This window comes from Bos indicus, chromosome 13 (assembly GCF_029378745.1).
Source record: "Bos indicus isolate NIAB-ARS_2022 breed Sahiwal x Tharparkar chromosome 13, NIAB-ARS_B.indTharparkar_mat_pri_1.0, whole genome shotgun sequence".
NCBI lineage: Eukaryota > Metazoa > Chordata > Mammalia > Artiodactyla > Bovidae > Bos > Bos indicus.
In genome coordinates this window covers 9585363-9598244 of record NC_091772.1, presented here as the reverse complement: position 1 = coordinate 9598244, position 12882 = coordinate 9585363, and the positions used below count along the sequence as shown (strand labels likewise).

General features: G+C 45.1%; 1 protein-coding gene across 2 annotated transcripts in view; it reads right to left on the bottom strand.

The window, feature by feature from the left end:
• Positions 1–12882, bottom strand: part of MACROD2 (mono-ADP ribosylhydrolase 2) — a 2314515-nt gene that overhangs the window by 140194 nt on the left and 2161439 nt on the right. The window contains exon 12 of one of the 2 annotated variants that reach the window (XM_070800712.1): positions 2026–2088. The exons of the other annotated variant lie outside the window; for it this stretch is intronic. Within the exon in view, the coding sequence (XP_070656813.1) occupies positions 2026–2088 (63 nt within the window). The remainder of the gene's footprint in view (positions 1–2025; positions 2089–12882) is intronic. 2 annotated transcript variants of the gene reach the window in all.

Below are 12882 nucleotides of genomic sequence, written 5' to 3'. Positions count from 1 at the left end.
TTTGTTGAGTGGCTGTTTGAGGAATAGGATCTACCACTTTGATTTGATCATGACAGCAGTCAGAACCGCTGGATGATGCTGGCTGAAGACTGTGCTTTTTGCATGATATGGAAGAGGCGTGCAGAGCTGTGCAGTTAGAACTGAAGCCGGAATTTCTAATGAATGAAAGGAAGATACTTTTATTTTGGAAGAATAACAGCAGGTCAAAAGCATTTTAGTGACCACCATTGCACCTCTGACTTCTCTGCACCAGGACTAGGGAGGTAGAGCAGTTACAGCCATGTATGCGGACAGTGGCCAGGATCTGAGACGAATTCTGCCACTGGGCTCTGAACCAGCGGGAAGGCCTGCTTAGAAGAATAAGAAGAGGTGTGTTTGGGAATCTTATCTACACTGAGAGGCAGCCACATTTGCTGGTGATGTCCATCTGAGAGGTAGAAAAGAAGGCTTATGTTCTACGACTCTTTGCTAACATGCAAGATGGTCCCAAATCCATAAAGAAACTGCCTGTTCTCAACTGATTAAGGGAAAAAGAGATGCATAAATAAAATGCAGGCAGATGTGCGTGCATGTATACATGTGTGTGCCTGTGTGTGTGTATACACACGTGTGTATGTGTGTATGTATATGAATGGGGTGGGAGAAATTTATGTTGATAAAGACAGTTCGGAACAGAGAGCAACTGGGGTCGCAAAGAATCAGACATGACTGAGCACACAAACAAACACATACGAATACACAACACGCAATGAGTGAATAAAACCTGTAAAGCCACAACATTCAGAGGATGGCCTCAGCTGTCGGCAGCTGGTTGACTAATACTCATCAGCCCCAAACAGTGAAAAAAGTGACAGCTTTTCACAGAAGCCTCATCTTCCACGGAACATAACGATGTGGTGACCGGGCGCTGGGGGCAACAGTGGTGCGGATAACAACATTTTTCTATATCAGAAATCCATTCCACCTCAAGGACTGCATTTAAGCAAGGGGCGCCGGCTGAGCAAGCAGCAGGTACCCAAGGTCCCTGCCGCCCTGCTTCAGTGCCTCCTCTGACTGGCCGTCTTGGATTCCACCTTCCAGTTTAACAATAAAGGCTTTCGGTTCTCCAGCAAAGTTCCAAGGTTAACGGAGGAACTTCTCAGTGACAAACCTATCACAGCGCCTGGTTTATTCCCAAGAGCCCAGTGTATGGCTCAGAGTGTGGCTGGCACATGAGCAGAGCTCCCCATTTTAAAGATGCCCCACTTGTTGGGCTCATTAGAACCAGAAGAATGACTTGGAAAAGTAGAAGGAGGAAGTTTTTATTCGGGTGGTTATGTTGACAACTGCATAACATGTGTGTGAATCGTTCTTTCAAAGGCGTGTGTGCCTGAGTATAAAAATTGGGGGGAAGAAAAGAAAAACCTAAGGTGATGACCATCTTTTCTTGAGTTTTAAAAATGTTCAATTTACAATCTACAGCAGAAGATCTCTAAGCATTTCATTGGCACATCTGTTCTTTGGATCTCACGGAGCTCTGGGTGTGGGGTAGTCAAGGCCGCATCACAGCATCATCCACAACACACAGAAAAATGAACAGAAGCACAGCTCTTCAAAACTGAATGCAAACCAGTGTGGGCCCCTCCACGTGTGGTGGAAGGAAAGCCTCTGATGCCTGTCCTGTGAATGTTTTTCATTTCGTTTTTCCCCTCAGACTGAATCTGCTGATTCTGACCTGCCCTAGTCAGCCCAGCTCTGACGTGGTCCTTCCAGCCTCTGCCGGTCCCATGCAGAACATCACTGAGCAAGCTGCTATCACACAGGAGCAAAGAGGAGCTCGTGACTGACGCCCGAGAGGGCACTCCTCTGACTAAAGACCCTGCCGCTCGTCGTTAACAGGGCTGGTGATTGCCTGAGGGAGACCACAATGGACACTGAGGTTAACCCGATGAAACGGCATGAACACTGAAAACAGCACTAAGTCGAGCTATTGTTCACCTCTGGGGACGAGGCCGAGGAGACGCTTCAAAAGAAATCTGAGCCCACCTGCTTCTTGGCTCTGCTCTTCTGTTTCTTCTGCACTCGGCTTTTCCTCTGGACCGTTCTCATCTTTTACGAAAACCACAGAGGGGGAAAAGAAAATATACATCAAGTCAATTTATGAAATCTCTCTTTATGGCTAATATGCAGCGGTGAAATTAATTGTAACCAATGTAGCATGACTCGCCATAAAGCGAGGCAGAGAGATGAATCAGAGGTGTGAAACAGAAAAATTACCTACATAAATAGGTGCATTTATCCTCGGCCCTTCTCGCATGATTTGCTTGGCGGAAAGCTGAACTGCGGTAAACAAAATTCACTCAGCAGTTCTAGTCACATCTCTCCTCTCATACAGCACTTCCCAAAGTGCCAAACAGATTTTAATTTCAATTTGCTTTTCTCCCTTGACTCAAGCAATATGCACCGTGTAAGGAGCATTGGCTGATTATGTTCCTACGCACTTTATTTTCCTGTTTGATTTATGTTGCAAAAAACCTACCTATTTTTACTTAATTTTTTTTACAGGTTTTACTTAAAATTTTTACTGGGGTATAGCTGCTTTACAATGTTGTGCTTCTGCTGTACAACAAAGTGAATCAGTCATACATATATGAATATCCCCTCCCTCTTGGAACTCCCTTCTGCACCCCCCATCCCACACCATTAATTTCTTAGACATTTACTTACATTTTACACATGACAGTCTAACATTTCTATGCTACAAAATATTCTGTCTTGAACAGATTATGCTGGTCAAGTTTATGCTGGAATACATAACTCCTTGAAAAATAAATAACTGGGCAGGTATAATGGTGGCTATATATTGGAAACTAGCTAAAAATTTCCCTTTGGCTTAAAATGTATATAATATATCTCTGTGGATTTATGTGTAGAAAAAAGCAAACTTTTCAAAGGCAAATAAAGGCATCATTTTAGAACTCATTGCTGGGAGGGTTTCCAAATATGTTTAACAATTTTTTTAAATGATGAATTTCTATAAAGACAAAGGAATAAAATATAAGACACACAGTTAAAGTACAGAAAGCAGAGAAGCAGAAGTTTTCTGCACACACGGGTTAAAGATGGCCAAAGCTCCCTGTTGCTCAAGAGGTGGAATCTACTTCTTTACTCCTTAAATTCAGACTCGTTCTATGACTTGTTTAGACCAGTGAAATGTGTATATGATTCTCTGGGCCCCTCAAGCCAAAGCCTAAGAGAACTGGCAGCTTTCCCCTTCTGCCTCTGGGAAGCCAGTCACCTTGCTTAAAGACACTCAGGTGAGCCCCCAGAGGGGAGAGGGGGACAGGGAGAGAGCGGCACAGAGGGGCCAGACATGTGGATGAAGCCATCTCCCACCTCCCTACCTGGCCCTGCTGCCAGCTGAACACATCCAATTGATGACCTCAGCCAAGATCACAGGGAACAGAAGGCTCACCCTACTGAGTCCTTTAAAAATTCCTGACCCCCAGCCAGGCTTAGACCACTTAACGAGTTGTACTTGAGTGCTTTGACCCACCATCTGTTACAACTACCAACACTTAATCCAGAGGCAAGAGGATGGGCATCCTTCCAGAGGAGGATACAACTCGTGGAGCTGAAATAAGAGCCTCGGCGGCACTGAGGGAACCTTTCACCAAGCAGCTCTGCAAAAGAACCTATTGAGGAGGGTGGAAAATGCAAAAACATCTGGAATTGACCTGAATGGAAGAAAAAGTTTAAAACAGAGTGACAAAAGCAAATAAATAAATAAATAAGAGCAACACTGACAAGGGGAAGAGATGCAGTCTATGGATAAACGTATAAGTATGGGGACTTCCCCAGTGGTCCAGTGGTTAGGAATGGACCACTTCTTTGCAATGCAGGGGTCATGGGTTCGATCCCTGGTCAGGGAACTAAGATCCAACATGCCACAGAGCAGCTAAGCCCGCTTGCCTCAACTATTGAGCCTGCGCTCCAGAGCCCATGCGCCATAACTAGAGTCCATGGGCCGCAAGGAAAGATCCCATGTGATGCAATGAGACTCCTGCACGCTGCAACTAAGACCCACACAGCTAAATAAATAAAGTGTGTGTATAATTCCCTTGCTTGCTCCTTGGAAGAACAGCTATGACAAACCTGCTGCTTTGCTGCTGCTAAGTCGCTTCAGTCGTGTCCGACTCTGTGCGACCCCATAGACGGCAGCCCACCAGGGTCCTCCGTCCCTGGGATTCTCCAGGCAAGAACACTGGAGTGGGTTGCCATTTCCTTCTCCAATATGACAAACCTAGACAGCGTATTAAAAAGCAGAGACGTTACTTTGCTGACAAAGGTCCATATAGTCAAAGCTATGGTTTTTCCACTAGTCAAGTATGGATGCTGAACACTGAAGAATTGATGCTTTTCAACTGTGGTATTGGAGAAGACTCTTGAGAGTCCCTTGCACTGCAAGGAGATCAAACCAGTCAATCCTAAAAGAAGTCAATCCTGAATATTCACTGGAAGGGCTGATGCTGAAGCTGAAGCGCCAATACTTTGGCCACCTGATGTGAAGAGCCAACTCATGAGAAAAGACCCTGATGCTGGGAAAGACTGAAGGCAGGAGCAGAAGGGGATGACAGAGGATGAGCTGATTGGATGGTGTCACTGACTCAATGGATGTGAGTTTGAGCAAATTCAGGGAGACTGTGAAGGACAGGGAAGTCTGGCGTGCTGCAGTCCACGGGGTCGCAAAGAGTTGGACATGACTTAGCGACTGAACCACAACAAATTCCCTCTGCCCAGCACTGTGCCATTTGTCACAGGGTTATAATGTAACCTCGGTAGGGGTGGCTCTGCAGTTCCCCAAACCCAAGGTTCTCCGTGGCATATTTACAAGGACATTTCTGATGTCTCTCTGTTTTGGTTCTCCAGGGAGGTGCTGCAGGAAAGCAACAGTAATCCTTGATGTTCCTGCTCCTGTTCACAAGGTCCAGTTGGTACAGGAGCACGTGTCAAAACCATAGGTCAGTGTCCCATGGGTCAGTGTCTTGCCTTCCTCCCACCACATGGACTCAGACTCAAGCAGGAAAAATCTACCAGCTTTCCTGTCTCTCCTGACAGCCAGACATTTTAACACAGATTTTACAACAGGCTTGAAGTCTTCAGTGACCGACTGTTTTTAAAATTAATCTGGTCACCGCATCTCTCATGGAGTGGGGGTAAAAAGCTTTCTTGTGGAGAGAGAAAGAGAGAAGGGAAAGAGAAACAACATTTAAGTCACAGGAAGGTTCCAGCGGTCCTAAACACATGAAAAGGAAACTCAGAGCCCCCACGACCAACTTTATAACCGTAAGAAACAGTCTGGCTCTTTATCTCACCTACAGCTACTGGGTTTTTACCCTGAATCCCCGGGTCCGCGGTGGTCCCACTCCCTAATGAAATTGCCCAAGTGGCGTGTTCTGTTTTCCTCTTGGAGAACAGAGTCTTGGCTGTGGGGTGCTCTGGGTTGCAGGATTTTTGCCCTTTGGAAGCAAATTCAAGAAACACTTGGTATGTTTATCACGGAGTAAACGCCTTCTAGAGGAATGCTACATTTGGCATTTGAATACCTTGCCCTCAAAAGAAAGGGATTAGGTATATTGCTTTCATCAGTTTCCAAAGACAGTGCATCCTCAGAGCCAGCAGGGGGAGCCAGTGTAGAAGTCTTGCTTTCCAAGCCCAACTGATATATTCTCTGGCAATTAGACTAGCATTCATTTCACTTTCAGAAGGACAGTTTGCCTGGCTTCTAACATCCCATCCATTTAAAATGCCTCCAATGGGTGAGTTCTGAGTGAAACAGTGGGCTTCCTCTGGTAGGAAAGAAAAAAATCCCATTACACTGTTACCCATAAGTATTGGATAAGGACAGGCTTTCCTTTTGGTGGGCTTGTCTGTCTAGCTATCTTCACAGGAAGCATATAAACAATAAAAAAAGTGCAGTAGACTGGGGAATGTAAACTCGAGGTTATTAGAAGGGATTTAAAAGGCTCACAATAAATGTGAAGAAATACAGGGAAGTGACAGGCTATTTTCTGAGCCTAAAAGATGTCATGTGGAAGCTAAATTCTCCTAGTTAATACAGCTCTGCTGTTGCTGCTGCTGCTGCTAAGTCGCTTCAGTCGTCCAACTCTGTGCCACCCCAGAGACGGCAGCCCACCAGGCTTCCCCATCCCTGGGATTCTCCAGGCAAGAACACTGGAGTGGGTTGCCATTTCCTTCTCCAATGCATGAAAGTGAAAAGTGAAAGTGAAGTCGCTTAGTCATGTCCGACTCTAGCGACCCCATGGACCTCAGACCACCAGGCTCCTCCACCCATGGGATTTTCCAGGCAAAAGTACTGGAGTGGGGTGCCATTGCCTTAGGATTCCATATTTATTTCCAATAATAAATTTCTACCTCATTCATGTTGAGTGTCACATAAGACTACTTCCCCACGCCTAAAAGCATGGTGACCTGTGCAAATTCTGATGGCTGAATTATTTCTGCTTCTCCAGTATGAAAACTCTGCCCTCTATTCTTTCAACCCATATGCATGGAGCACATACTATATGCAAGGGATGTTTCAGGAATTTTATAGAAATAAAAATAAGAGACTCCTGCTGTAAAGCTGGAACCGAGCAGAATCCTACAGGGCTCTCCCACTTTCTCAAGTACAGAACCAAGAAGTTCATGATCAGGACAACAGCACTGCAGACTCAGCATCTGATGCATATTCTTGAGTTGCTTTACAGTTACCATAACTGCCACCAGAGGGGAAAAAAATCTAACTGTGTGATGCTAGACTGCAGCCATGACAGGAGCTTCTCCCTCCGTCTCGCGCAGCACGGAGTCACGGGCAGCATGATTCTAAGGACTGACCTCAAGAGAACGAGATGGACATGATTGCCCGTAACAGTCTCTATCTTTGTTGGCATCAATATAATTGTAGTCTATCCTGCCCATATACGAGAGCAGGCAACTAAAACTGTCAGGAAAGAGATGCTGACGTCTTCCACTCGAGAACACTATGTTGACATGAAGAAGTTCCAGAAGACAGACCTTCCCCTCTAATCCCACAGAAATAGGATGATGTTCTGACAAGTGGCGACTTGCCAGCAGCTCTTAGAAGCAAACTGCCCTCAGCAGAAAGCCCCTTTTCTTGTCCCTGTAGCAAAGCTATACTGTAACTAAGTTTTAAATGAGGCACCCCCACCTCTACTCATTTCTGGCCCAAGCACGCCGTTCAAACCTTTTAATCACACAACACCTTGCCTGACTTGTAGATCAAAGAAGAATAAGCAATTAACAGATGACCAGATCTCTTCCCTAGCTTCCCTTTCAGTAATCTTATGAGCAAACTGTGTGACCAAGCTGTGTGAACAAGATAGTGTCTAGGGGAAGATCACAGAAGTCAACAGCCTGAACGCAGTGGGGGACAGTGACGAGTCTGACCCCCTGTCTCAGTGATTAACTGAGTTTACTATCCTCCTTTCCTTTAAACCTTTCATGGCTGAGTGGAACCTTTGGAGGTGTGTTTTGGGGGATGCTGAGTCCACCATCTCCCCAGATTGTTGACTTCTGATTAAAGGCCCATTTCCTTCCTACCATTTGTGAGTATTAATTCTGTAAGTGGCAAGCAGTAGGGTCTCCCATTGACAACAAAGTGAATTTGTGTAAATATGCAGTTCATGTTTAATTCTATATGGATGAGCTTTTTAAGGGCAAAATTTCAATGTCGTGGCTACAAACTGCTATCCTGATATTTGCAGTTCCTTTTGTGCAATGTGCATAAGGATGGGAAGGGAAAGAGGAGGTAAGTCAGAACAAATACACTCTTGCTGCTGGGGAAGCAACCTGACGTGTGCTGCCTGCCGGCACACTGCTGTCTTTCCCAAGGTTTCTGGACATGGGCAGGGCACAGGCAATTCAAACTCAGTGCTTCGCAGACTGGACTACTGGCTTCAGTTCTTGAGTTCCTTGGTAATGGATTGTATGTCTCAGTGTCCTTCCACTCCTGTTGGACTTGATCCAGGGATACGGCTAATGAAATGTCAGCAGCCGTGATAGGAGCAAAGAGCTTGAGTGTGTTGTACAACTGGACTTAGTGCTTGCGCTTCTACCACTGGCCATGACGAGATGATGCCTCTCTAGCCACTGGTTTAGAGAGGATGAGAGATACGAGGAGCAGGCTTGACCCACATCACAGTCTGGAGGCAAGACCAGAAAACTCACAGCTTGATATCCAACGGCCCAATGGAGCCTAGCCTACATCAGCAGACCCACGGTCAACCTGTAAACCTCTGAGCACGAGAACAAATCTTTTTGTTGTAAGGCTCTGAACTTTGGGGTGATTTGTTATATTGTTTTATTGTGATAATAGTGATTAATACAAATGGTATCTTAATTTTTCTCAGGTCAGGAAGTCTTAGTTTTTTTTTTTAACTCAGTACTTTTTCATGTATAAAGAATTAGTCTTAAATTGTGTATTTTGCCACACAGCTGTATTCTTACACATCCCAAAATTCTCTAGAAGACAGACACTCAAAAAATAAATTCAGCTTATATAAGGAATGCTCTTGACAAGTATGCTCTGCCATGAATGTTTATGCTTTACTTAATAGAGCTACGTGGTAGCAGTATGCTGCTGCTACTGCTAAGTCACTTCAGTTGTGTCCGACTCTGTGAGACCCCATAGACGGCAGCCCACCAGGCTGCCCCATCCCTGGGATTCTCCAGGCAAGAACACTGGAGTGGGTTGCCATTTCCTTCTCCAATGCATGGAAGTGAAAAGTGAAAGTGAAGTCGCTCAGTCGTGTCCGACTCTAGCGACCCCATGGAATGCAGCCCACCAGGCTCCTCCATCCATGGGATTTTCCAGGCAAGAGTACTGGAGTGGGGTGCCATTGACACCTAGCTAATACTGGCTGACATGTATGGAATATTGGCTATGTTCCACTCAGTGTCTCAATGCTCTGCATAGATTATCAAATTGAATTCTCATAACAACCCAACGAGGTGATATTATTATTATCCACATTTCGTGGGTGGGGACACTGAGGCACAGAGATGCTAGATACTCTCCCCGAGATCCCACAGTGATTTCAGCCGGGATTCAGCCCAGTCCGCTGGTACCAGAGTGCCCCACTGCCTTCCTGGAATCACAACTAGTATTTGCTTGCAGGAAGCCTAGGAAAATGATACTTAACATAATAGCTGAGAATTAAACTGTAATCTCATGCAAGTTAACACAGAACACTAAGAACATTGAGAAACCAGCTTTTCCAACACTGAAGCCAGATGGGTGCAAAGGTACAACTCTAAATTTGTTCTTTAATAGTAAAGATATTTTGAAACAATTTCAAACATTGGAGAGTTACAGGAATAGTACTAGAAACTTTCTTTTTTGCCTTGATCCATTTTAGAGTAAGTTGGGGACATAATCACCCCCTTATCACCTTTGCCAGCCCTGAGTACCCTGGTCTGTATTTTCTACAAAGACCTTCTCCATGACCACAATGCAATTAAGCAGTGATGACATTCCTCACGTGGAAGTCTTTGAAAATTTTCTAAGAATACTTTTCACGGCAATCTACCATCACAAACTGCCTTTCGTTGTCCTGTTTCTTTAGTCTCCTTCAATATGAGGCCAAGACACTCTCCTGACCTCAACTACACCCCGGCTGGTTGGAGGCCGGGGGTGGGAGAGGTTGGTTCCCTACCTCACCACCCGTGCGTCAGTGTGAATGCCTAACCTTGCTCAACTCTGCATAAAGGTTTTTAGGATGAAAGAAAGAAAAGAACAAAAGGAGAGAGGTAGAAAGTTTCGTTTCAAACCTTTAAACATTTGTTCTGGAGGTAGTGTCAACCAATTGATCTACATATATGAATCTCAGGAAATTAAGTTCCTGAGTTGGCTGCCTCCCCACTGTAACAAAAAGCCTCATGTGTGTCTTCCAGGGCAGATCAAAGAGCGGTATATGGTCAGGCAGTCACCATCTGACACGAACGGGAGCTGCTGCCTCTCGGGGACGGGCACTTCCGCACCTCTGACCTGTTACCGCGAAGCCCTCCACAGTCCTCCTGGGCTAGACTTTTATCTACATTTTTTACAGATAAAGATTTCAAGGTTGTGGGAGGTCAAATAAGTGCCCCCAAAGCCCCACAATTAGTGGCAGAGCTGAGACTTAAAAGTCAGGGCCAGACTGTGCCAAAACCTGAGATCTTTCTTGTCTTGCAGATTCCTGTGACCTCTTTTGAGTTTTGACAGCTAAACTGTAAATCCTGAGAAAGATGTCCATACTGTTCCTGAGGTGTCCTCAGCATCTTGCACGGCGCCCACAGTCCAGCAGGGTTCCATTAACACCTGCCAAGTGGTCAAGAAGGAAACTTCGTTCTCCCCTAAACAATAATTATTTTGTTGTCGTTCAAACCTTATTTCAGTTCTTGATGGAGAAAAGATACGGTGTCTATTTGAGCCTCTAGTTGAACCTCACTGAATTCTGGGCTAGCTTTAAAATGTCATGTCTCTTTGATCACAAATAATGGTTCCTAAAAATCAAATGTGGTGCTATGTAGGGAACACCAGTGGTTAGAATTCATCTGTTTTCACTATCACCTTGGTCCAGTCTCTATGCCCACTTCTCCTAGATTGGGGCGACAGCCCTTATTCTTACCCCAGAAGGTCTGTTTTGAAATGTTTAAGTCTGATCATACCATTTCCATGCAAAGGCAGCAAGGCCCCATGTGATGGGGACCGCTGTTTTCCTGCTCTGACTTGTTCCTAGTCTCTTCCCCTCTCACTCACTCCAGCCACACTGGCCTCTGCGTGCTGTTTCTCCAGCATGAGACTGTCTTCTCCCCAGGTCTCTGTACTGCCTGTCCCATCCCCCTCTGCCTCGATTCCTTTTCCTTCAGGTGTTTTAAGTCTTTGCTCAAACGTCCCCTTTACAAACTGTGCTGAACATGCCACTTAAAATTGCAACATCTCCCCACCTCCACACACTCCGTCCTTATCCTGATCTGCTTTTTATTTTTGCCTCTTTTGATCACTGATCACCTTCAAATATTTAATTTAGGTAGGTGTTAATGTCCGTGGTTTATGCATATCCATCCTTAAGGGAATATAAGCTCCATTAAGGCAGGAATCGTGGCTTACTTGCCTGTTGTCTCCTAAGAAACTAGACTGAGCATATGATGTTCAACAAATATTTGTGAATTAATGAAACATGCTCATCCTTTACCTGGACTTGCACAGCTACTTTACATGTCAATCAGGGAAAAAAAGGAAAATTATTTTCTATTTCACAACCGCCAGGTTAGTTGGGCTCCTACATCATGTGGGGCACAATTTTTCAAGAAAGATGGCCCAGCTACAGAGCCCAGGCTCCAGTTACAGTATATCTGTCACCATTTTGTCTTCTTACTGGAACAGGACTGCTGCTGAAGCTGAAGCTCCAATACTCTGGCCACCTGATGTGGAGAGCTGATTCATTGGAAAAGACCCTGATGCTGGGAAAGATTGAAGGCAGGAGGAGAAGGGGAGCAGAGGGTGAGATGGCTAGATAGCACCCCCAACTCAATGAACATGAGTTTCTGCAAACTCTGAGAGATAGTGAGGGATCCTGGTGTGCTGTAGTCCATGGGACTGCAAAGAGTCAGACACAACTTAGTGCCTGAACAACAACAACTGGAGAAGTTGCCTTAGAGAAGGAATCCCTTCTCCAGGCCAGTGGAGGTTGTGCCTGGAACTTGTTACAATGCAGTTATCCAGATGCATGACTTGGAACCTCCTGGCAATGGAGTGGTGCTCACAGAGCCCACCTGGGGAGATGGTGAGCAGTGTTCTCCTGGCTGCCAGAAGCACTTCTACTCAGACTCAAATAGTATTACAGCTGCATTCACAGACGGCGTGCAAGACCCATGGCTGGTCTTCAAATACAGGACTGAGAAGACCATTATCTTGGTCTAGCAATGGCACCCCACTCCAGTACTCTTGCCTGGAAAATCCCATGGACGGAGGAGCCTGGTGGGCTGTAGTCCATGGGGCCGCTAAGAGTCGGACACGACTGAGCGACTTCACTTTCACTTTTCACTTCCATGCATTGGAGAAGGAAGTGGCAACCCACTCCAGTGTTCTTGCCTGGAGAATCCCAGGGATGGGGCAGCCTGGTGGGCTGCCGTCTATGGGGTCACACAGAGTCAGACATGACTGAGGTGACTTAGCAGCAGCAGCTCTTTCTAGAAATGTCCCCAAACTGCCTATTTGTGGATATAGGGAGAAGAGAAAATAATTAAACCTGTTATTTTTAAAGCATATGTGTCTATTAAGAGAGACTTAAATACGATGCAATTTCAAGGAAAAGAAACTCATGAGACTGTAGCATGCAACTGTCCCTAACATATATTGTGTGAGTTGCTAAGTAGAAGGTCAAGTGTATAAGAAGAAACTCAACAAATACCTGCTGTAGAATTGAACTTTATAGTTCAATTAAGGTATGATGCTGGCATACCAAAACTTGCCCTGGCACATCTTGATATAAAAATAGCACAAGGCAATGCAGCCAGACAACTATTTTCAATACCACACATGCCCTCTTAATAGATGACATATGCTTCTCCCATATGGCATATTAGTACAAATACTTATATTCTGATATGGTTAGTTTTTAATCCGAGGATTTCCAAGTACTTTACAAACACTGTTCATTAACACAGTTTTCCCTGGGGAAGTTGCAACGCCTCACAGAGATACAAAACACAATCAATAACCATTAAGGAATGACAATAATAAGAAACATATTAATGTGGCATTTTTTAAAGAATAGGAAACAAAGGGGAATTAAGCAACTTTCCAAAAGTCTTCCAGTTGAATCCATGGAGCAGCTA